The 19,158-nt window shown below is 47.0% G+C and overlaps 9 protein-coding genes across 9 annotated transcripts; 3 read left to right on the top strand and 6 right to left on the bottom strand.

Annotated features, from left to right (window-relative positions):
• Nucleotides 1-176: 176 nt before the first annotated feature.
• On the bottom strand, nucleotides 177-1,017 carry GGI43DRAFT_387308 (NADH dehydrogenase 1 alpha subcomplex assembly factor 3; the record flags this gene model as incomplete). Its single annotated transcript, XM_083203912.1, has 2 exons — nucleotides 177-388; nucleotides 510-1,017. 2 exons carry the CDS (start codon nucleotides 1,015-1,017, stop codon nucleotides 177-179), a joined length of 720 nt encoding a protein of 239 aa, XP_083056852.1.
• A 316-nt stretch (nucleotides 1,018-1,333) lies between these two features.
• On the bottom strand, nucleotides 1,334-3,112 carry GGI43DRAFT_208453 (60S ribosomal protein eL34). Its single transcript, XM_083200161.1, has 3 exons — nucleotides 2,379-3,112; nucleotides 2,148-2,271; nucleotides 1,334-1,838 (listed from the first exon to the last, which is right to left on the bottom strand). The coding sequence occupies exons 1-3, from the start codon at nucleotides 2,414-2,416 to the stop codon at nucleotides 1,650-1,652; spliced, it is 351 nt and encodes a 116-aa protein (XP_083056851.1). The 5' UTR covers nucleotides 2,417-3,112; the 3' UTR covers nucleotides 1,334-1,649.
• A 301-nt stretch (nucleotides 3,113-3,413) lies between these two features.
• Nucleotides 3,414-4,762, bottom strand: GGI43DRAFT_387306 (uncharacterized protein; the record flags this gene model as incomplete). Its single annotated transcript, XM_083203911.1, has 3 exons — nucleotides 3,414-3,613; nucleotides 3,683-3,746; nucleotides 4,541-4,762. 3 exons carry the CDS (start codon nucleotides 4,760-4,762, stop codon nucleotides 3,414-3,416), a joined length of 486 nt encoding a protein of 161 aa, XP_083056850.1.
• An 852-nt stretch (nucleotides 4,763-5,614) lies between these two features.
• Nucleotides 5,615-6,891, top strand: GGI43DRAFT_208568 (uncharacterized protein). The gene is made up of 2 exons (XM_083200165.1): nucleotides 5,615-5,645; nucleotides 5,709-6,891. Exon 2 carries the CDS (start codon nucleotides 6,139-6,141, stop codon nucleotides 6,760-6,762), a length of 624 nt encoding a protein of 207 aa, XP_083056849.1. The 5' UTR covers nucleotides 5,615-5,645; nucleotides 5,709-6,138; the 3' UTR covers nucleotides 6,763-6,891.
• Nucleotides 6,892-8,675: 1,784 nt separating this feature from the next.
• On the bottom strand, nucleotides 8,676-9,695 carry GGI43DRAFT_208445 (uncharacterized protein). Its single transcript, XM_083200160.1, has one exon. The coding sequence runs from the start codon at nucleotides 9,679-9,681 to the stop codon at nucleotides 8,800-8,802; it is 882 nt and encodes a 293-aa protein (XP_083056848.1). The 5' UTR covers nucleotides 9,682-9,695; the 3' UTR covers nucleotides 8,676-8,799.
• A 100-nt stretch (nucleotides 9,696-9,795) lies between these two features.
• GGI43DRAFT_414940 (BTB/POZ domain-containing protein) lies at nucleotides 9,796-11,386 on the bottom strand. Its single transcript, XM_083207100.1, has 2 exons — nucleotides 10,904-11,386; nucleotides 9,796-10,857 (listed from the first exon to the last, which is right to left on the bottom strand). The coding sequence occupies exons 1-2, from the start codon at nucleotides 10,924-10,926 to the stop codon at nucleotides 10,011-10,013; spliced, it is 870 nt and encodes a 289-aa protein (XP_083056847.1). The 5' UTR covers nucleotides 10,927-11,386; the 3' UTR covers nucleotides 9,796-10,010.
• Nucleotides 11,387-12,974: 1,588 nt separating this feature from the next.
• Nucleotides 12,975-14,390, top strand: GGI43DRAFT_414936 (chaperonin 10-like protein). Its single transcript, XM_083207099.1, has 4 exons — nucleotides 12,975-13,186; nucleotides 13,235-13,301; nucleotides 13,354-14,252; nucleotides 14,305-14,390. The coding sequence occupies exons 1-4, from the start codon at nucleotides 13,122-13,124 to the stop codon at nucleotides 14,315-14,317; spliced, it is 1,044 nt and encodes a 347-aa protein (XP_083056846.1). The 5' UTR covers nucleotides 12,975-13,121; the 3' UTR covers nucleotides 14,318-14,390.
• A 292-nt stretch (nucleotides 14,391-14,682) lies between these two features.
• On the bottom strand, nucleotides 14,683-15,472 carry GGI43DRAFT_414935 (uncharacterized protein). Its single transcript, XM_083207098.1, has one exon. It carries the CDS (start codon nucleotides 15,446-15,448, stop codon nucleotides 15,077-15,079), a length of 372 nt encoding a protein of 123 aa, XP_083056845.1. The 5' UTR covers nucleotides 15,449-15,472; the 3' UTR covers nucleotides 14,683-15,076.
• Nucleotides 15,473-16,108: 636 nt separating this feature from the next.
• Nucleotides 16,109-18,630, top strand: GGI43DRAFT_414934 (Zn(II)2Cys6 transcription factor domain-containing protein). Its single transcript, XM_083207097.1, has 5 exons — nucleotides 16,109-16,161; nucleotides 16,301-16,827; nucleotides 16,970-17,485; nucleotides 17,560-17,694; nucleotides 17,763-18,630. The coding sequence occupies exons 2-5, from the start codon at nucleotides 16,771-16,773 to the stop codon at nucleotides 18,522-18,524; spliced, it is 1,470 nt and encodes a 489-aa protein (XP_083056844.1). The 5' UTR covers nucleotides 16,109-16,161; nucleotides 16,301-16,770; the 3' UTR covers nucleotides 18,525-18,630.
• The last annotated feature ends 528 nt before the right edge of the window (nucleotides 18,631-19,158 follow it).

The raw sequence follows: 19,158 nt of genomic DNA, 5'->3' as shown, positions 1-19,158 counted from the left end.
TATAGTCTTTCAGCGTTAATCCAGAGATTCGCCAACATGATCTCAATACCTAGGTAGCTACCAGTAATATACAAGCCAAAGAGCGTCAAAGCCAACGGTCTTATTCTACATCCAGTCCATCATATATACAACCATTATATCGTACAACCACCGCTCGAAATTCACATAATAAAGGATCACGGAGGAACACCCACTCCCTCTTCCCAGCCAATGGGTATCAAAGCCGCCGCCACCTCCGACACGCCTCGCTCCGTCGCCAGCAGATTGAACTGCGCCGCCGCGTTTCTTGTATCCAGCATCTCAACCCTCATGCCCAGCTCCGAAATGAGTTGTCGTGTTTGTGGGCTCAATGGCAAGTTGTGTTTGCCCACGCCGATAATCAGGAGATCTATTCAAATGAATCACAGCTGTTAGCTCTCTCTATCTATGATATAGGCAGACAGGTAGATAGCTCTGGTATATGTATAAACATATCTTCAGAGTCTAAGCACCAAATAAATGAAACATACCAGGTCGAGGCCACAGCATCTCAAACAACCCAAACGCCTCCCTCGGCAGCTCAAATTGCCCCTTCTCATTCACAAGCTTCTTCTCCCCAATCACCTCCCACGGCCTCCACGCAAAGGCCTCTCCGCTGACCAGCAGCGCCCCGTCGCCATCTTCGATCGTGATACCGCTGTTCAGCCCAAAGCCGTCGTGCATGCACACGTCCACCGACGTCGATGGCACGGGCACGCTGCCCAGTACGTCGAGCTCGTTGAAGCTGGTTGGTGGCGGGGACTCGGGAGGGCTGTCGCTTCGGCCGCGGCTCTTGGAGAGGCTGGAGGAGGTGTGGAAGGATTTGCGGAAAGGGTCGGGGAGGTGATTGCGAGAGGATTGGGTATTCGTTGCTGTATGCGATGCGAAGCTGGAGCTGGCTAGAGCTGATAGTCGTGGAGAGCTGTGTGTTATTTGGGTGCTGCGCGCACATATGTGGCTGGCCCGGAGGCTATTCTGTAGTCGTAATGATCCGCGCATTGTCGTTATTGTGTAGAAAAATGTGGTATCTCGTTTCAAGGTGCGGCAGACATTAGTTATGGAGAAGTTTTGGCTGGAGAAATGTGGTAGTGCGAAGCTCAAGTTTTTTTCAGCTATCGCGGGGCAGATTGATATTGATATTTTGCCTGCGTGAACGTCATGGTGACTTACGGAATTTGTTACGAGACTGCTGGAATTGCGAAAATATCAATTTCATAGGCATTTTTCTTGTTACTAATTTGGATAGTTTCAATCACCAATCAATTTGTTCGAATTTCCTTCTCGAAGCCAATTTTGGTAGTTTGGGCGACTTCTCGAAAAGATCGAATCCTGCTTTTTTGGCCACACAAATTCACAGAGGGCAATTTCAGAGGTACCAACTTGATGTTCGTTTCCATTTAGATCACCAAGCGGGATAGCAGTCCTAAAGACAGCAGCAGACCGGCCATGGGTTCGGCTCGGCCGTAATGTATCATGCAGTCCGATATTTTTGCCCTAATGAACACCATAGCAATGAACCAAACCCCCAAAAGAGTTCCTTGCCATTCCCGCGCACACAGAAAGACAATTCCAGCAAGTCGAAATGGGTGTTTATCTCTTTTCTTCCCAAAGTTTAAAAAAAAAGGGTTAATTTATTTCTTCTTCTGGCTAGCCTCCTGCTCCTTCATGACCTTCTTGACAATCTTCTGCTCCTCAATCAGGAAAGCGCGGACGATTCTGTCGCGAACGCAGTTACCGCATCGGGAACCGCCGTAGGCACGCTGGACGGTCTTCTGGGGCTTGGAGATCTGGGAGTACTCGCGGGGGCGGAGAGCGGGGATCTATATGGTGATACATGTCAGCTGCTGGTCTCTTTCGTAGTTGTGAAGGTGGTTGTTGAGATGTTCCGGTCGAGAGAATGGGAGAATGAGAGCGAGGGTGAGGCGAAAGCGATAGAGATTCGGGGCGGTCATTTGTTGCTTCGTCGGCGTTTGGGCGTTCTTGTTTCTTCGACGTGCAAAATTTTCCCGTAGGTCGTAAAGAATGCCTTGAATCCCATCGTCTATGTCGCTTGTCGCCCATGTTCCTCTCTTCCCCCTCCATGGCCATCTCTCTCGGGTTGCAAAATTCGTTCAAAGGTCACTACTTACACCAGAGAGCTTGGAGCCGCAGTCACCGCACTTGGGGACGGTTCCGCGCTTCTTGATGTGCAGAACTCGGATGTCACCACCGGGAGTCTTGATGACTCGGGTCCGGTTGGAGCGGGTGTTGTAGCTGCAAAAATATCGACAGTCAGTTACTTCGTTCGGCAAGACAGCGCGCTGGCAATAATTCGAGTGGTATTTCGCAAATAACTGATGGATATGAACGCAATAACTCACCCGTTACGGCGGCGGTAGGTGACTCGGTGGGACGCCATTGTTGCTGGTGGTGCTCGGTGGTTGTTCTGAGTATCTCACCAAGGGAAGAGGAATTTCGAGATTTGGGGAAATTTTGTGTGGGCGGACCTGAAAGATTGTGCCCGCTAAGCTGGCGAATCAGAATGCCGCTAGCAGGCTGTGAAGGCCCCGCTTTGAGTGCACGTGATCGCGGGCTTCTTTCTGCCAACTTTTAGCTGCAAGAATTTTTGCTGCCATAAGGCCAACGCCCATATATCGTCTATGCGTCTCAAGTCCTTGGCCCATACTATTCTGGAGCATCTTAGATATGGACTATCTTAGCGCAAAATGGTGATGATGTCGAGAATCCGATGTTTCGTAGTGTTTTGGCCATTGCAGAGTCGGCTCGAGCTATCTCATGAGAATGTTGCCCAGATAGTCTTTTGAGACCCTTTTTCAGAGGACCAGGCTGAAATGATCTCTCAATTCTGTTATAATTGTGCCAAGAGCCAAATATAGCCGCAGTATTCTTGCAACGTTAACAGTGCACCGGTTACATAGCGGCTGCCCACTATTCGTCACCGTCTTCCCAGGGCTACCCTATGTAGTATCAATCAAGTCGCTACGGAATCGCTTCCTGTCCAGCAATACACTTTCTTAAATTGACGACTAAAGTATGATTGTTTCCCACATTAGCTGGGTAATTTGAATCTTCCTTCTATAAATTATCCGTAGGTTACAATGAGTTACGTTGCTCATGTTAAAAATAATACATGTTTATTGAGGCATTATAACAGCTAGTAATTCATTATGACATTCTGGCATTGGGAGCCATCTAACTAATGCTAAAAAGAAACTCCAATCAACATTCTTGCATTTCCCATTGACCTGGCCATAAGTCGAGGGTGTGTGAGCCGGCTAATAATAAAAGTGCATGTTCCGCCTCAGCGCCTCTACTCCAAAGAACACCATTCACCGCATATAAAAATACCCCTTACTCAAGAAACACGGAATACAAACTGTGAAACAAGATGGCGTTCAATTCTTATCCATGACAAACCAATCCGGGTAATCCTTGTGTTTCCAAGGCACAATACCAAGGGGATTTGCTTCCTTGCTTTTATTAGCGCGGTCAAAGACAGCCTTGCTTGTGTCATCCTTCATCAATTCGTTAAACTCCTTGACAGATGTCTGCGCATCGTTGACAGACTTCATGAAGGCTGCATACATAATGTCTGCTAGAGTGGGCTTTAGTATTTGTAGATGTAGACATGCACGACAAAAGGGGGAAGAGAGCGATGTCTTACGCGATGGGTGCTTCTGCACCAGAGGCTCCAGCATCTTGGGGATGGTGTTTCTCAGCTGGCGCTCCTATATTGACATGTCTGGTTAGCCTCGCCTAATGCCAGTGTCTCATTGCAAGTTGGGAAGCTTGCCTTGATGTGTAAAAGTTTGAGCCTTTTCATCGCCAGACTGATGGCCTTTTCCTCGGCGGCAATCTGGCTGGCAATGTCCCCATCGGGAACTGCAGCTGGTTGGTGCTCCATTGGTCGAATTAAGCAAGCAAAGCGAGAGGGAGATGAGGGCGCGGCGAGCAATGTCTGTCAATGCCACGGACTCTTCTACACGCTCTCGAAAGACGTGGGATTTGGCGAGGCGTATCCGGGCGTATCAAAGCAACGTTCCCCCACGCAGATATGAGCACTGATCTGGGCGAGCGAGAGGCGATTCTAGAAGGGTTGGTTGGGAATTGGTGATAAGCAGCGGCGCGTGGGTTAGAGTGGGTTGACGCAAGGACAGGGACTGGCGTATCAGGTACGTACCCACGTTGCCACGCGGGTTGACTTTGCACCAAAAGTGTTTGCCGTCAGAGGCTGGCGGTACTTGACAGGTACTTGGGCTCCGTACCGGCCACCGCCTTGAAACGCGGCATCCCAGACCGGAAAGTGTTTATTACTGAACGCCGATACTAATACGGGGAATACTAGGCAGAGGGTACAGTCAGACGGTAGCTCTGCGCAGCACAGCAGGATTGGCAGGACTACTACCTGACAGCAGAGTAGCATGTTGTAATGTTGTAATAGTGTTGTAATTATTCTTACTAGATGCTCCTAGATCGCATTGCTACCTGTAGTCAAGCCCGCGTAGTCAAGCCAATTACGTACTATTGGCTGTGCCATATCCTGAGCTGCGGCCTCCTTGCATCGAGTTCCGAAGGGCTGCATTCTGTCTTTCACCACAGGATGCTTGTCACGTGCAATGGAGCTGGTTCCGGAAGCTTGAAACGGCCCCTGCTTATCCTTGTCCCTGCTTGTTCCATGATTTGCACCCAGAAAAAACTGGATGATGTGGTCAATACGATGTGCTCGATAATCATGGCTGAGCATTGCCAAGTTTAGCAGCAATATGCGCTACAGATGGTTGTAAGATGTCTATTAGGGTAGGAGGAAATCTGAGTGGCTGATCTAGGGCTGGATCACACATACTGCAATACATGATACTGCAGCAAGGAGATTTCAAGAGGCTGTCCTGCATTTCCCAAGTATAACAGATGCAGGCTATTTCTCCAGGTGCTCCATTGGCCCAGGTTGCAGTGATAGTGCCTGAGAATCGCCCCAGCAGGGATAGAATCGGAAGCGTTGGCACTAAGGCCGTGGTCTTGCTCTCGGTACTGTGTACGAGATAGAGTTAGGGACGATTTAGAAGTGACAGGTACGGAGTACCTCGGTAACGCGGCAGCAGAGTGCTAAGGCACGAGTTGTCCCATCTGCATATGCACGCACCTCCAGAAATGTGATGGGGCCACACGATGCGTGATGATGCCGAGTTGAACTGCAGCAGCAGCAGCAGCTATTTAGAAGATACGTAACAAGACAATTAAAGGCTTCTTTTTTGCGAAACAAATGATGACTTGTGCTATCACCCAAACAAGAAAACAAGTCGCCATTTAGCACTTCCTTTCCCCCTAGCCATCATCGCTCATCAGCCGAATACCGGCAATCCGCAACGACAGCTGACAGAAAATACGTAATCGGCACAGCGTCGGGCCCTGTCAGCGCCCTCGGCCGGCTGCTGCAGAGACGAGGGGGTGGCAGAGAAGTGCCCAGCAGCAGCGGCATGAGCTCCGGAGCAGACAAAAGGGCGACATGCCGATGACATGCCCTTTTGTCGTTGCTTTTTGCTTGCACTCGCAGCAGAGGCAGCGTCAGCCAACAAGGTGTACGGGCCTCTAGCAGGGCCTGGGTGCTCCTCAGTTACTGCAGCTAGACGGTTGTAGCACTCCTCTAGCAGCTGCGCTAGCGCCTGGATCCCCTAACGCTAACCAGCTAAAAGGTATAAGTTGCGGCGCAGTGCCCTGTACGCGCTGCCCTTTTTCTCGCACCTACACTGTACTCCAATACCTTATAGCACTACTGCTGCCAGCTGCCAACGCCCGAATCTTACTGGCCCGCGTCGCTCGGACCGGATCAACGCCAAACCTTGAAACTCGAACCTGCCGACAGTGCGGATTGGAAAAATCCTCACAGCCCGGCCTCTCTCTGCTCTGCATTCCTGCAACCCGTACAAACAAGCATCGCTCCCGCCCAAACGCGACACCACACCAAGAGCTCTTCGCCGTCACTGCAACCGATTCACGCCTCAGGAAGCATCTCGTCGCTTCGCTGAGTCCCTCTAGGCGCATCGTCCCGCCCAATTTTTCTCGTCTCCCCAGTACAAAAGGCCCGCGCCTTTCGCGTTCGCCACCGTGGCTCAACTCATCGCGATGCCGAATACTCCCCCGCCGGCGCTGCTGCCCCCGCCAGAGGGCATCTTCCGGACCTTCGACGACCTGATGGCGTCGGTGCAGCGCGTGGCCAAGGACCAGGGCTACGGCATTGTCAAGCTCCGCGCCTCCAACTACCGCGACGGCAAGCCTACCCGCTACGACCTCGTCTGCGACCGCGGCGGCGTCAAGTACAACAGCACCGCCAAGAAGCGCAACCCGTCGACGCGCAAGATCGACTGTCCCTTCCGCGCAAAGGCCGTCTGCGAGGTCCAACTGGGAAACCAATGGCGCTTCGCCCTGCAGGAACCGAGACATAACCACGAGCCGCGCGTCCCCTCCGGCACCCCCGGCCAAGAGAATGCTCCCTTGGCGACCTCGATCCGGTCCTTCACCAACAAGCTGGACCGTCTGAGCCACGATATGGCTCAGGGCTTGATGCGTATCGAGCAGCGACTGGACAACATTGAGAAGCGCATGGAGAACATTGAGGCCCGCGCTGGTGGCTACGAGCCTCGCTTCCAGGCGATAGAACAGCGGCTCCAAGGCATGGAAGGCCCTCGCATGGACGGCATGGGTATGGACGATGTCGAATCGCGCCTGTTGGCTTCTACGGTTATGTAGAATACAATGTCTCCGAACAGCCCTCCACCTTTTGACGCTGAGGTGATGGCTATGACGTGAAGCACAACAGGCGGCTTTCGTTACAAGAAGGGAAAAAAAAAAGACAAAAACAAAAACAACAAAAAACACAACTCAATCACCCTCGTCTTTTTCTTTTTCCTCTTATTTATGGGTTTATGTGCAATTCTCCTTTTTTTGCGCACTGAAAATGAAAAACGCGGGAAAACGACCGCGCATGACTATGGGTTTATTATCAGCGCCTCTCACGACCCGGTCTCGGTTCTATTCTTTGAGAAGAACAGTGCCATGATGACGGAAAACAAAGAGGGGACAGAGTTACGGCTCACTGGTGCGGGTCGCTATAAACAAATCACTGGATGGTTTTTGATGGAAATTTTCGGGGTTTACGGTGGTCCACAAAGGGTGTGATGAACGAATGGCGTTCCGGTCGGATCTTAGTCTTATGACATCTCTTATTCTCTAAACCTTTGCGGTATATCTTCGTGATATACGCGTGGCTGGTTTTATCTCGTTGCTGCTATCGGTTTTCGTATTTCCCGATTATGTCTGCATTCCCCCCCCTTTTTATGTACCGGTTTTCTTTTTTAAGATTGTTGCTACGCTTAGGGCGGCGCGCAAATGGAATTGCTAGGGACGGAAAGGGACAAAGAGGGGAAGGGTCGGGCGGAAATCAAATGTTTTCTCTTTTTGTTGTTCGAATGACGCTTTGGTGGTGCTTGTTTTTATATGTTTTCTTACTCCGGAGTGAGGGAGAGGCTTTGCGGAAAGGCAGAGAGATGCTGGCAAAGGCAAGGAAACAACAGCACGTGCGCAAAGAAAACAACAAATCTCCTAGGGAAATATCGTTCTATATGAATCCTTGCAATTTTTTTCTTCTTTCTTTCTTTTGATGGCATGATTTGAACGGTGGTGTTTGCCCCATCCGTTTCTGTCGCTATCATTCAATAATTTAACGAACGAGTAATACCTTATGATAGTCTGTGAAGATACCCAAACCATTTCAAGCTGACCCTCAATCTTTCCCTCCAGACTTTACCTTTCTTCCTTTACTTTTCGTTGTTTTATCTTTTTTCTTCAATTTATTCCGAAAACGAGGCTGAACTAGTAGGTAATTACTGGATGGGCTTGTCTCAAGTATATGAAGTCGTCACCCTCAGCTGATCCTGAGCTAAACACCGATTGGCCATTTATCTGCAGCTGTGTCGCTTAACTTGAAGGATTTCGCCATTTTGAAAGGGCCCCCAAGTAGCGCAAGGAACTCGGATATGCACGTTTTTCTGTTTCGTTCTTCCCTACAGACACTAATTGAGTTAAGATGCAGAGAAAAAGGAGTAGAAACTATGTAACACGGCACTGCCTCGGTATGCATGTACTCCAAAGCCTCTTGGGGGCCAAACAGGGAACATGGAAGGGATTTAGTGTCATGCACATGATTTCACTTTCGTGTAAGAGAAAACACGCCGTTGCAGATCCTGTTCTCCCGAGGTACACAAAAGACTAGTTTTATTACCATCTTGCGTACGGAGGATTTCGGATGGTTCTACTTATATCAGCCTCGAACTTGTCTCCTCCCTTGTTCGTGTCTCCCTTTTGCCAAGGTCATGCCCAATGACTTTTGAGCAAATGTGTGCGAGAAGTATGCGAGGACAGCTGTAGTCTTGATCCTAGTCTGTGCTTTGACCATATGCTGTGTTGAAGTATTAGACTCTTCGTTGCTCCAATTCAAGCTAAAGCTGATTATGGACCAACAACTTTTCGTGATCGACATAGCTGAGATACAGGGCCACGGGTAGGTAGGTACCTAGCCAGAGTTGGGATATCTGAAACGTCTTCAATGCTATCTGATCCAAAAGTGTAAATGACTGCTAGGCGAGATGTTATACTATTGGAAATGCCATACAGCGCTACTGTCAATAATTTTGCGGCTTGCAATGTATTGTTTGCTATCACTATGACTGGCTAACTTTGACTGCGGCCGATAACGCTGCCTTCAATTGAAGCTATGAGAATACACTTCTAATCTAGCTGCTCCAGCATTGCCGTAATGAGCCCTTCAGAAAAATCAGGCAACGTCTTTGTAAGGTCTCTAAACTCAGGGTTGGTCCACAAATCTTCCACTTTACAGGCAGTATACAAACAGACGAGCGATCTCAATCTATCGACTTGTCCTCCTTTATCGACAGTTTGTTCAAAACAGTTTCGTACAAGCTGAATTATGTCGCTACAATTCTCGACATAAAGCGTGAATGGTATCAAAGCTAGACGTAGTTTATGGAGCGCCAAGATCTGCAAAGGATCAATTCCGTAATAATCCGCAAAGATATACATCCGCGTATGGCAGAGGAATACATCAGTATAGTCGTAACTAGCAGACGGCGGGGTGAAAGCAGGGCGCGAGGGCGGTAATGGGTAGAGCTCCAGGAATCTGTCCCATAACGGCCTTTTCTCTTCTACACCGTTATTTTTAGATCCTCTTGATCTCGGATTTCCGCGAAGCAAGTGCAAGTCCACGTCCAAGCCTGAGAATCTACTAGGATATATGACTCGACTGGGAGCTACTCGGCAGGGAGTTACTGCCTTCACCTCACGTTCGCTTGGCGGCACTTCATCGTAGTCTCCAGTGTATACAAATTGGCTGAAACGAATGAAAACTTCCTCGCTTATTTCTTTCCATATAACGCGCCGTTCTATAGACTCTTTCATCCCTCCATTGATAAGCGCAGCCAAAGCTGCGGACTGGTGTGCGACGAGGGCTGCATGGATCGTATGCTCTTTCTGATCTGGACCAACGACAAATGTAAAGGGAGGCGAAGAAGTAATACTAATTAGATCAGCGCGTGTTATTTCTATTTTCTTTAAGATTGCTGCAGCTGACTCTTTGTAGGGCATGGAAGCCATGTTGAAAGCTGAAGCAGATGGTGACGCAATTACAGGTAGGTTTGAAGTCTGGATGCGGAGTACACAGAAAGTGGGAGATTGGGCGGCCTACAAGCGATTACATAGAGTGACGTCTATACGTGTAATACGACTTACGCCGCGCCTAATATTTGGAGCATAGATTTTTCGTAGCCTTATTTCGAACAGAGCTGCTTGTTGACCAACGACATCTTGTGATCGTCGTAGTTGAGATACAGGGCTGCGTTGAGGCATACATGAAGTGGCCAGAGTTGGGATATCCATAGTTACTTCTGGTATAAATAACTTTGCAGCTTTCTCTCTATCATTTGCTATAACGAATTGTTGATTTCAACTACGCCCAATAATAATGCCCTCATGTTCCCGTTGTACGTATTGAGGAAGCTCCTATCCAGTCGAGCAAGCATTTCTCCAATGAGCATTGAAGAAAATTCGGGCAACGTCCTCGTAATGTCTCTGAATTCGGCATTCCTCCATAGAATTTCCACTTTACAAGCAGTGTACAAACAGACGAGCGATTTCAATTCATCAACTTGACATCCCTTATCAGCAGTTCCAAAACAATATCGCACAAGTCGATTTATATCGCCACAGCCCTTAGCAGAAGGATTGATCAAGGTTAAAATTTGACGTAAATTTGCGAGGGCCAAGATCTGTAAAGCCTTTATTCCATAATGATTCGCGAGGACATACATCCGCGCATGGCAGAGGAATACTTCAGTATAGTCGCCATCAGGCATAATAATAATACCTGGAGGTGACCACATAGCAGAAGCATTTTCTGGCGGTAATGGGTGCATCCCTAGAAACTTGTTCCATAACAATTGCTTTTTAGGCGCAACAAGACCTTCGAATCCATTGCTGCCCAAACTTGGAATAAATCTGTTGGTTTCGAATTTTTTGGGAGTTGCTGCGTCTCCTTTACGTCTCTTAGGCTCGGCTTCGAGGTAGTACCCAGTGTATAAATATTGGCTAAAACGGCTGAACGTATCTTCGTGTATGTGCTCCCATATAACACGTCCTTCTGTGCCCTCTTTTGTCTGTTCATTAACAAGCGCTTTCAGGGCTTCGGACTGGTGTGCAATGAGGGCAGAATGGATCGTATGCTCCTTCTGATCATGGCCGACAACAAACGTGAAGGGAGGCGAGGAGGTAATACTAATTAGATCAGTGCTTGTTTTAAATTAGAAATGCTGCAACCAACAGTTTATAAGGTATGAGGGCCATTCTAAACCATTCAGAGAGATAATAACGAGATGATATAGAGGCCTCAGTCTTGTGGAGGACACAGAAAGTGCGAGGTTGTGGCGGCCTGCGCGCGGTTAACTAGAGAACAACGTCTATGCAGTAATACAATAAGAATTGCACCGCATATAGTATTATAATTTAAAAACCCCAATGAAGCCTATACACTCATTTTTCCGTATTTTCAATTGACTAACGACCTTTTTAATAGTACTTCGTATGGCGCTGAATCTTTTTAATAAGCAAATCATGTTGGTGGGCGCCTAATGAAACAAATACCTGCTGAAGATGAGGCCTCCATCCGGACCAACAGTGCTCGAGTACGCGCCATCGATTGCGATGAAAATTAGAAGCCGGCGACCGTCCTGCGACCGGCCGTGGTTGGCTGTGTAAGTATGATGGTGTGCAGGTTCTCGGCCTTGGCCGTAACTAGTAGATTTTGCTTGTATGCCGTCATCTTATATGTATTTATAGCACATGCATATAGGCCTCCCTACATAGTTACATTAAGGTCATATTGATTAGGTATCTCATGGATATGCCCTAGCTATTTTGCACCATGATCAACCGAGATTAGAGATTGCTAGCCTGAGTTCATACTCATGCCATAAGAGTAAGGTTGCTATGTTATACAATTCGTTACTTGTAAGTACTATAGTCAGGAATACCAGTAGAATATATTGAATTAACCGTTCTTGATGTAGATGAACCCTGGCCAATAACGTTTTCAGCCAGCCAGTGTAGAAGACTATGCGGAGTCTTGTCGACATATGGGGAGCTATTAGGTTTGCTGCCCGGCGCATATATTAGCCAATTCTCAGCCGGCAGTATTCATGGAGGACAAGCGTCAAATCGCAGAACTGCTATCTACTTACGTCTCCCCTAACCATACTCATCAGTAATCACCCTGGTATCGGCTTTACCTACTCATCTCTCATAGATCTCGGGCAGATAGTACCGCTGCCCCCCTTAAGAGTACTGCATCTAAATGAAAAATTGGACGAAATTTCGCATTCTGAACATGATTACGCCACCCTCGTTGCATTAAGCCGCATACCTCTACGACATCCTCAGCCAAGACGAGGCCGCAGAGGGCCTGAGCCAATTTATGGCCGTGCCAAGGTTAACTGGACACGGATACTGGCCAGTCCACCAATCAAAATGATCTTTCATCCATTATACAGTGTCATGGTAATCGATGGATAAAATAGAAATCAATGCTGCGGGTAGCATTACAGTGGGACGATGCTCAAGGACGTTACTAGAATGTACGGTATTAGCTCTTGTTTAAAGGCTTGTGGCATGCTGAATTCGCCGCTTTCTTTATCGTTCAATGGTTCATTATGATGCTGTCCAAATCAACTTTTGCTTTACTAATTGCCTGTTCCCCTGAGAGCAAAAACGCTTGATGCCATATCTGATCCATTGGAGTCATGGTTTCCTTGGCGTGATGATTGGCTTCTATTGCACTTAAATCTCGCCTTTCCCAAGTTCAATTTGAAAGAAGTTTCTCACAACGAATGTGCATTTCATAGTACCAAAATGTAACATTATAAATGTAGAAATTAATCAGCGTAGCTGATAAATTCAACCCTTTTTTACAATTCCTAGTCTTGACTGTTAACTACAACATAAATTTGCTATAGAGAAGATATAATTGGTTATGGTAACCTCGGTTATGTAGTAACTTTTGTGTATTAATAATTTGTGTCGGGCGCCTGGTTAGTATAAGCACTACTTTGGTAAAGCGGCTTTGCTTAGCTGATAATGATGCTTGACGACATCGCTGTCTAGCAGAGTTACGTACAGCGGAGTTTTGTCGGCATTTATAGAAACGGCAGTTTTACAATCAAGCCACAAAAGTTCCTGGATATAATCCAAGTCTATTATAGAATTGTAGATGTGTATATAGACGTATATACAAATATAAGTATATATATACCTCGATTCCTCGCCAGATTCCATCAATACAACAGCAATAATTATCAGCTCAGCTCTACAGTAATACAGACGGGCTATCGATTCTCTACCAAATTCCGTCAATACAAGAACAACAATTACCAGCTCGGCTCTGCAGCACTACAGTTATAACTTTAATCTGCGTTAAAGCTTCAGACAAGATCAAGACGAATTTCTCTCGCCAATTCTTGTCTTCAGTGAAGACAAAACTCATCAAAATGCAGGAGCTCGTTATCTATGGCCAGCCAACTTACAAAGGCTTTGTGAGAGAAATTGAAATTCCGTAAGTCATTCGATTTGGTAATTAGCTTTGTTACTTACGGCCTTCTAGGAAGCCAGGGCCGAAGGATGTTCTTATCAAAGTTGCTTATGCCGGGCTAAATCCAAAGGACTGGAAGGTAATTGATGCAATTATTCGGCCCCGAGCTATCTACAGGCTAACTTCTCTAGATCACCAAAAACCGCGACGAATCAAAGGCGATTAACGCAGGTGATGATGTGGCTGGCATCATCGAAGCTGTGGGGTCTGAAGTATTTGAATACCAACCGGGCGACCGTGTTGCAGGTTTCCACAGAATGTTCCAGCCTCATGGAACTTATGCAGAGTATACTGTCGTCCCGGCCTCTACTACTTTCCGTCTGCCCCCAAATATTTCCCTCGAATCAGGGGCTGGGCTTCCCTTGTCCTTCATGACAGCGGCTCTTGCTCTGTATCAGTATCTGGGTGTTCCCCTCCCTACGACTGTTGGTGATTCTAATCAAAAGACGCCCATCTTGATTTGGGGGGGAGCAACTGCCGTTGGGGCATATGCCCTCCAGCTAGCTAAACTGAGCAAGATTGGGCCCATAATCACTGTTGCTGGAAATGGAATCGAATTTGTCCAATCCCTGAACGCAGCAGACCACATTATCGACTATCGAAAGGGAGATGTGACTCGCCAGATCCTTGACGCCGCCGGGTCTGCTCAAATTAAGATTGCATTTGACGCTGTTTCCGGACACGGTAGTTATGAGCGTATTAATGAAGTTCTTCTCGCGTCGGGCGGCGGCCACATCAATATGGTGGATCCCCCAACCGACCAGAGCTGGAAGTTTCCCGAGAACATCAAGTTCACTCGCACATTCGTCTCTTCTGCTTACCACGTCTCCCACAGCTTTATCAATGAAGAACAAGCATACGCCGATGGTGAATTTGCGTATTTCTTCTATCGATACTTGAGTCATCTACTGGCAGAAGGCAAATTCAAACCACATCCTGTAGAGATACTTCCAGACGGTCTAAACGGTATTCCTGACGGAGTCCAGGCTTTATTTGATGGGAAAGTCAGCGCTAAGAAGCTTGTGGCACGGTAAGTCAACTTCTTTCAACAGACTGAACGATGGACTAACACTAAATTCTAGCGTTGGGAAATAACTACTAAGATAGGGGAAGAGAACATGGGGCTTCGATTTTTTTTTAAAACAGTTAGGCTCTCTATAGAGTGGCAATACAATATATTTATACCATAAAAAATAACAGTAGTATTACCCAGTATACTTACTATAGTTGAACAATAAGTGCTCTAGTATTCCTGATGGTAACGAGGCCTGTTTTCCCTCCTATGCCGATCATGAGCCACCAACTCTTCCCCGGACCTAGTTCTAACGTTGCTCCTTTTCAGCTCCAGGCCCAGATGGAAATTAGATGGAAATGGCGTGTATTTCCCAAGCTGCGCCATACGGCGCCACCTGAAGAAAAGTGAAGATTTTTCCATCTCCACTCCTCCTTGGAGGGTGATCAGGTGGCAATGGATGGGAATTAGTCAACAGCTAATGTAACCAACTGAGCAAATTTAGCAGAACTAGCAGTGATCTCCGCCATAAACTCAACACCTATTGTTCCTGGTGCTACGCCTGATGATACAGCATCAAAGGATATGTTTTGGATCGATGAGGCAATGCCAGCCCCAACATTGCCTTGTTGCTTCTCCACACTCCATATCCCTATTTTCTGCGCTCCCTGATGAACACTTTCGGAATTATTTCCATTAGTAACCCAGTCCGCTATACTGGCTGCATAAGTCTGAGCATCGCTGCTTTAAAGTGGTAGCTGTCCATTGTCAAAAAGAAAGTTGACACTGGATAATCCAGGTGGTTCACCAACGCCTGGATATCTTCGCCCGTTGACAAGAAATTACCAACCTTCAAGCCTGTCGCGCTTAAACGGCTGCTGGCCTGAGTGCCATTGGATTCCTGTGACCTGGACTCCGGGCGATAAGCAGATCCCATCAGTGGTTTGCTCCACGGGCTGTGAGCAACCACCGCCAGTATACAGCTGGAAAGATACTGAATTTGCGTTCAATAAATAGCTCTCTGCATCTGCATCGAGCTCTTGACAGGAATTTTCAGCGCCCATCTCTACATAGCTTACGGTTCCTTGACAACTGCCCTGCAAAAAGATTGAAAGAAGAGGTGGTTCTTGGCGCTTTCCAAGGGGACTTGCAGTAGCAAGCATAGCAAGCTGGCTCAGAGCCATATATATCTTTGTGTAGCTTGTGACAAACATTGCGTTTATTAGGGTATGAAAAAAAGAGTATTGTAAGATTACAGAAGTTGGAGGATAGGCTGACAAGCAATTATTAAAATTGCGCGCTATGTTTAATTTTCGAGACTGAAAAGGCTTGCGAGTTCGTCTATTATATATATAAGTCATTTCACGATTCGTATCATTCAGTGCAAATACATATGTAGCCAAAAGGGAAACATGATAACAATTGTATGTGCCATTTTTGAGCAACAAGAGTCTTTTAGTGCTGATCTCATAGCCAATAAGCGCAGGCATTCGAGGGGGCCAAAAAGCGATCATGGGCGAACTAATCATGTGTGTTAAGAAACGATCTACCTTCTCTATTTTTAAAGATACGGATTTGTTATTTTTGGTCTTTTTGTTTCGTGCACTCAATTCTCAAAAAAGATTTTGGGCCAGGGTTTTGTAAATACCAAAGCGCAAGCCGTCACGCCCACCAAAAGTGATTTTCTTGAGCAAATCAATTATACATATTAAGAAGTGATTTAATCATATAAATATGTCTGTTTTCAATTATTATATTTCTAACAATAAGGTTTCACTATTCTTATTCATTTGAATTTAATATATTTGACGCTTGCATACTTTTGGATATATATATGCTCTGTTGATGAGTTCCACATATCGTGGTGCAAGGTACATGTATTAGCGTTAGGATGGTGTTGTGATGGAGGTCAGACGGATAAATCTGGCCTATAGATGACAACAGAAATAAGTAAGATGTATATAACAGCCATCAACCAGCGAAGTTGTACTGAGTGACCTGTTTTAATCTCACGAGAAGTCTCGAAGCTCCCCTGGAATCACTCTTTTGTTGAAACGAGATGCGTACCTGCATCAGCCACAAAGGATAGTCTTGTCCTAATCAGGCTGAGCGCTGCGCCGTACCCGATGAAAGTCTCGTTGGTTTTGGCCAATTAATGCCGCGTATTGAGCTAATTGAGTGGAGACGTGACATAGCTGAAGCACCTTGAGCGAGACTCTCTCTTTGACATCATCGCGAATCCTTCGACTCAGCCTCGCAATAAGCCTTGCACGAGTTGATCTGGCATTTCTCTTCTTCCAACTGCTTCTACTCTGTATGGCGGCGTGAGTATTTTCAACCAACATATCGGAGGGTGAAGCCAATGGAAGTAAAACAGACAGCTGGACAAGCCATCAGTACAGCCTAAACCCACTCGATATAAACCACACACCCACACTTGCTCGCACAACAGCCGGAACGGTGTCATCCTCGTCCAAGTATAAATTGAGCCCCATTGCCTGTTCGGGCAACACGTACCGCTCAATCAGCCGCCACCATGCCGGGTGTGCCAACCTATCGCGGATGCGAAGCATGCAGGAAGCAGAAGAAAAAGGTTCGTTCCAAGTCCATCGTCGCTCCCGAAATGGAAATGCAAGGCCACTTGGCATAGTTCATCCCTCATGCGCCTTCTATGCAGCAGCTCCGCTAGGATTCGATGGGAGATATCAATAGTGCTAAATATATACACCGTCCAGTGCGATATGGCCACGCCCGCCTGCTCTCGGTGCGCACGCTTGAAGATCGCTTGTGTGGGCTGTGGCCAGCTGCGATACAAGTTTAAAGATCAGACGGATCTGCAGGTAGTCAGATCGTCTAAGAAAGCCCGAAGCAGAGCATCTCCCCAATTTGGGGCCGAGAGTGAGAGTCCAGTGTCCATCATCAGTATTGCGTCCAGCAGAGACTCTACTCGATCAGGGGCTTTTATTTCTCTTTTGGACATCACCGATCCCAGCTACGATCTCGGCTGCTACGGCCCGTGGTTTAAGGATCTGCCTAGGCGTCTGGGCACCAATGAAGCTCTAGATGCGGCGGTAGAGGCCATGGTAGGATTCTACCCACACGTACGAAGGCATGAGCAGTCATCCTTGTCTCGGGGCGCGCTGGCAAAGTATGTAAATGCATTGCAAGCTCTAAGAACTTGCTTGGATGATCCACAGAAAGCAAGCAAAGCAGATACGCTGTGTGCCGTATATATCCTGTTAATTTTGCAAGTAAGTAAACTGCACAAACAAGTGTCAATATCCTGTATCTACGCTGGCTAATCATGCTACTTTCCATTACGTAGGGATGGATTGGAAACGATAGTGACCAAAAAGTGAGTCATGGGGAAGGGCTTGCATACTTGCTTGAAGCGGCAGAATCTGGGGAATCTTCAGACCAGTTTCAAGAAACTATACGTGACACCCTCTATGTACCCGTTGTAAGTTCCAGAGTGGCCCAAAGTAGTATTCTCACCTGGACTTTTACTTACTATATATGTTTGGCTAGATTCTGGAAGCTATATTTAACCCTAGGATACGGCTTAGCTCTTGGTTCATGCGGTTCAAGGACCGCGCCTTTGGTCCACCACCTCCCATTACTCATGGCGCACGAAAAATGGTGAGTCTGGAGCTAAAGAATCTCGCTCGAATTCCAGACTTGATACGTGATCCCGCCAAACACATTGATGACATTTCCACTTCATATCAGCGGATGCGTGTCGAAATCCCGCTGCTGAAAGGCGCTCTGGAGTTAACTGATGCTCTTGTCTCCAAATCGCCGACGGAAGCATTTATAAAGACGCGTATCCAATACCAAGTTTCATTTGGCCTCTTAGTAGCATGTGCTCTAATTTTCAACGGGTATTTGCGTGCCTATGGAGCCGATGACGGGAACATGGTTGAAGAAGCGGATAACATGGCCAACGATGTCATCAAACTGGCTCACGATGCCTCGCAGTATCGGCCTCTCGGCGCCAGCTTCATACCGCTGTGCCTCGTTCCAGCATGGACGGCTACTGATGATATTGATATTCAGCAAAGACTGATTGAAGCTCTGAGCATATACCAAGAAGACTTTCCAGCCGCCACGGGCAGATGCTGGTATATCATGGCGTATTGGCTGAGAGGTGAGATGGATCGCATTAGAAACGGACTAGGGCCATCCCCGGCAGAAGATTATGGCGAACAACAATGGGGGGCAATAACGCTTGATGAAAAGGGCAATATGGTGTGCGGAGACGATGTAAGCAATTGGTTTTGTGTCTTATGATGTGATATACTGGTTTATATCCTCTTGTAATAAAGATAAACGGATAGACGTTTGGTACACTAGAGATACAGAGTACACGAATAATTACACGAATAATGAACTTGAAGCTGCCATGGTCATGTTAATATCGTAGTGGCTGCAAGTCTCCATTTGCGATAGCTAAGCGACGTTCATTACTCGTCATAAACTCTGAGAAAGCCACTCGGAAAGTTATAGCCAATAGCTGCTAGCAATGAAGCGACTCGTCTGCGGAGGCTAGAATCTTCCGATATGGAAGCTTTCAAATCTGCTGCCGGGGCTTTATCTGCTTTCTTTTGAGATTATCCCATCTACCTTTTTCTGGCTGTCGCGTCTTATTCATTTTATACTGGCAAATAATTACGGCAAGAGCCGCTGTTTCCGAGATTTATTAGATCGCTCAACAGCAAGAGCCGCTGCTTTCCATATGATTTAATTAAAGCTTAAATTCAAGATTAAATCACTCTTGTTTATTTATTCTTGGCTTTTTTTCAGCTGTTTCAAATGCTGGAATAAGGCGCTGACGTGTGACAAGCTGCACTTGATGAGTTTTACAAAGAGGCGGAGCACCTGTGGGGTCGGGCAGCATCACATCAGCTGTTAGACAAAGTTAAAA

Source organism: Trichoderma evansii (assembly GCF_050947405.1).
Source record: "Trichoderma evansii strain SZMC 28006 chromosome Unknown GGI43scaffold_24, whole genome shotgun sequence".
Taxonomy (NCBI): Eukaryota; Fungi; Ascomycota; class Sordariomycetes; order Hypocreales; family Hypocreaceae; genus Trichoderma; species Trichoderma evansii.
The sequence above is the reverse complement of the archived record's forward strand: the minus strand, read 5'-3'. Positions and strand labels throughout refer to the sequence as shown.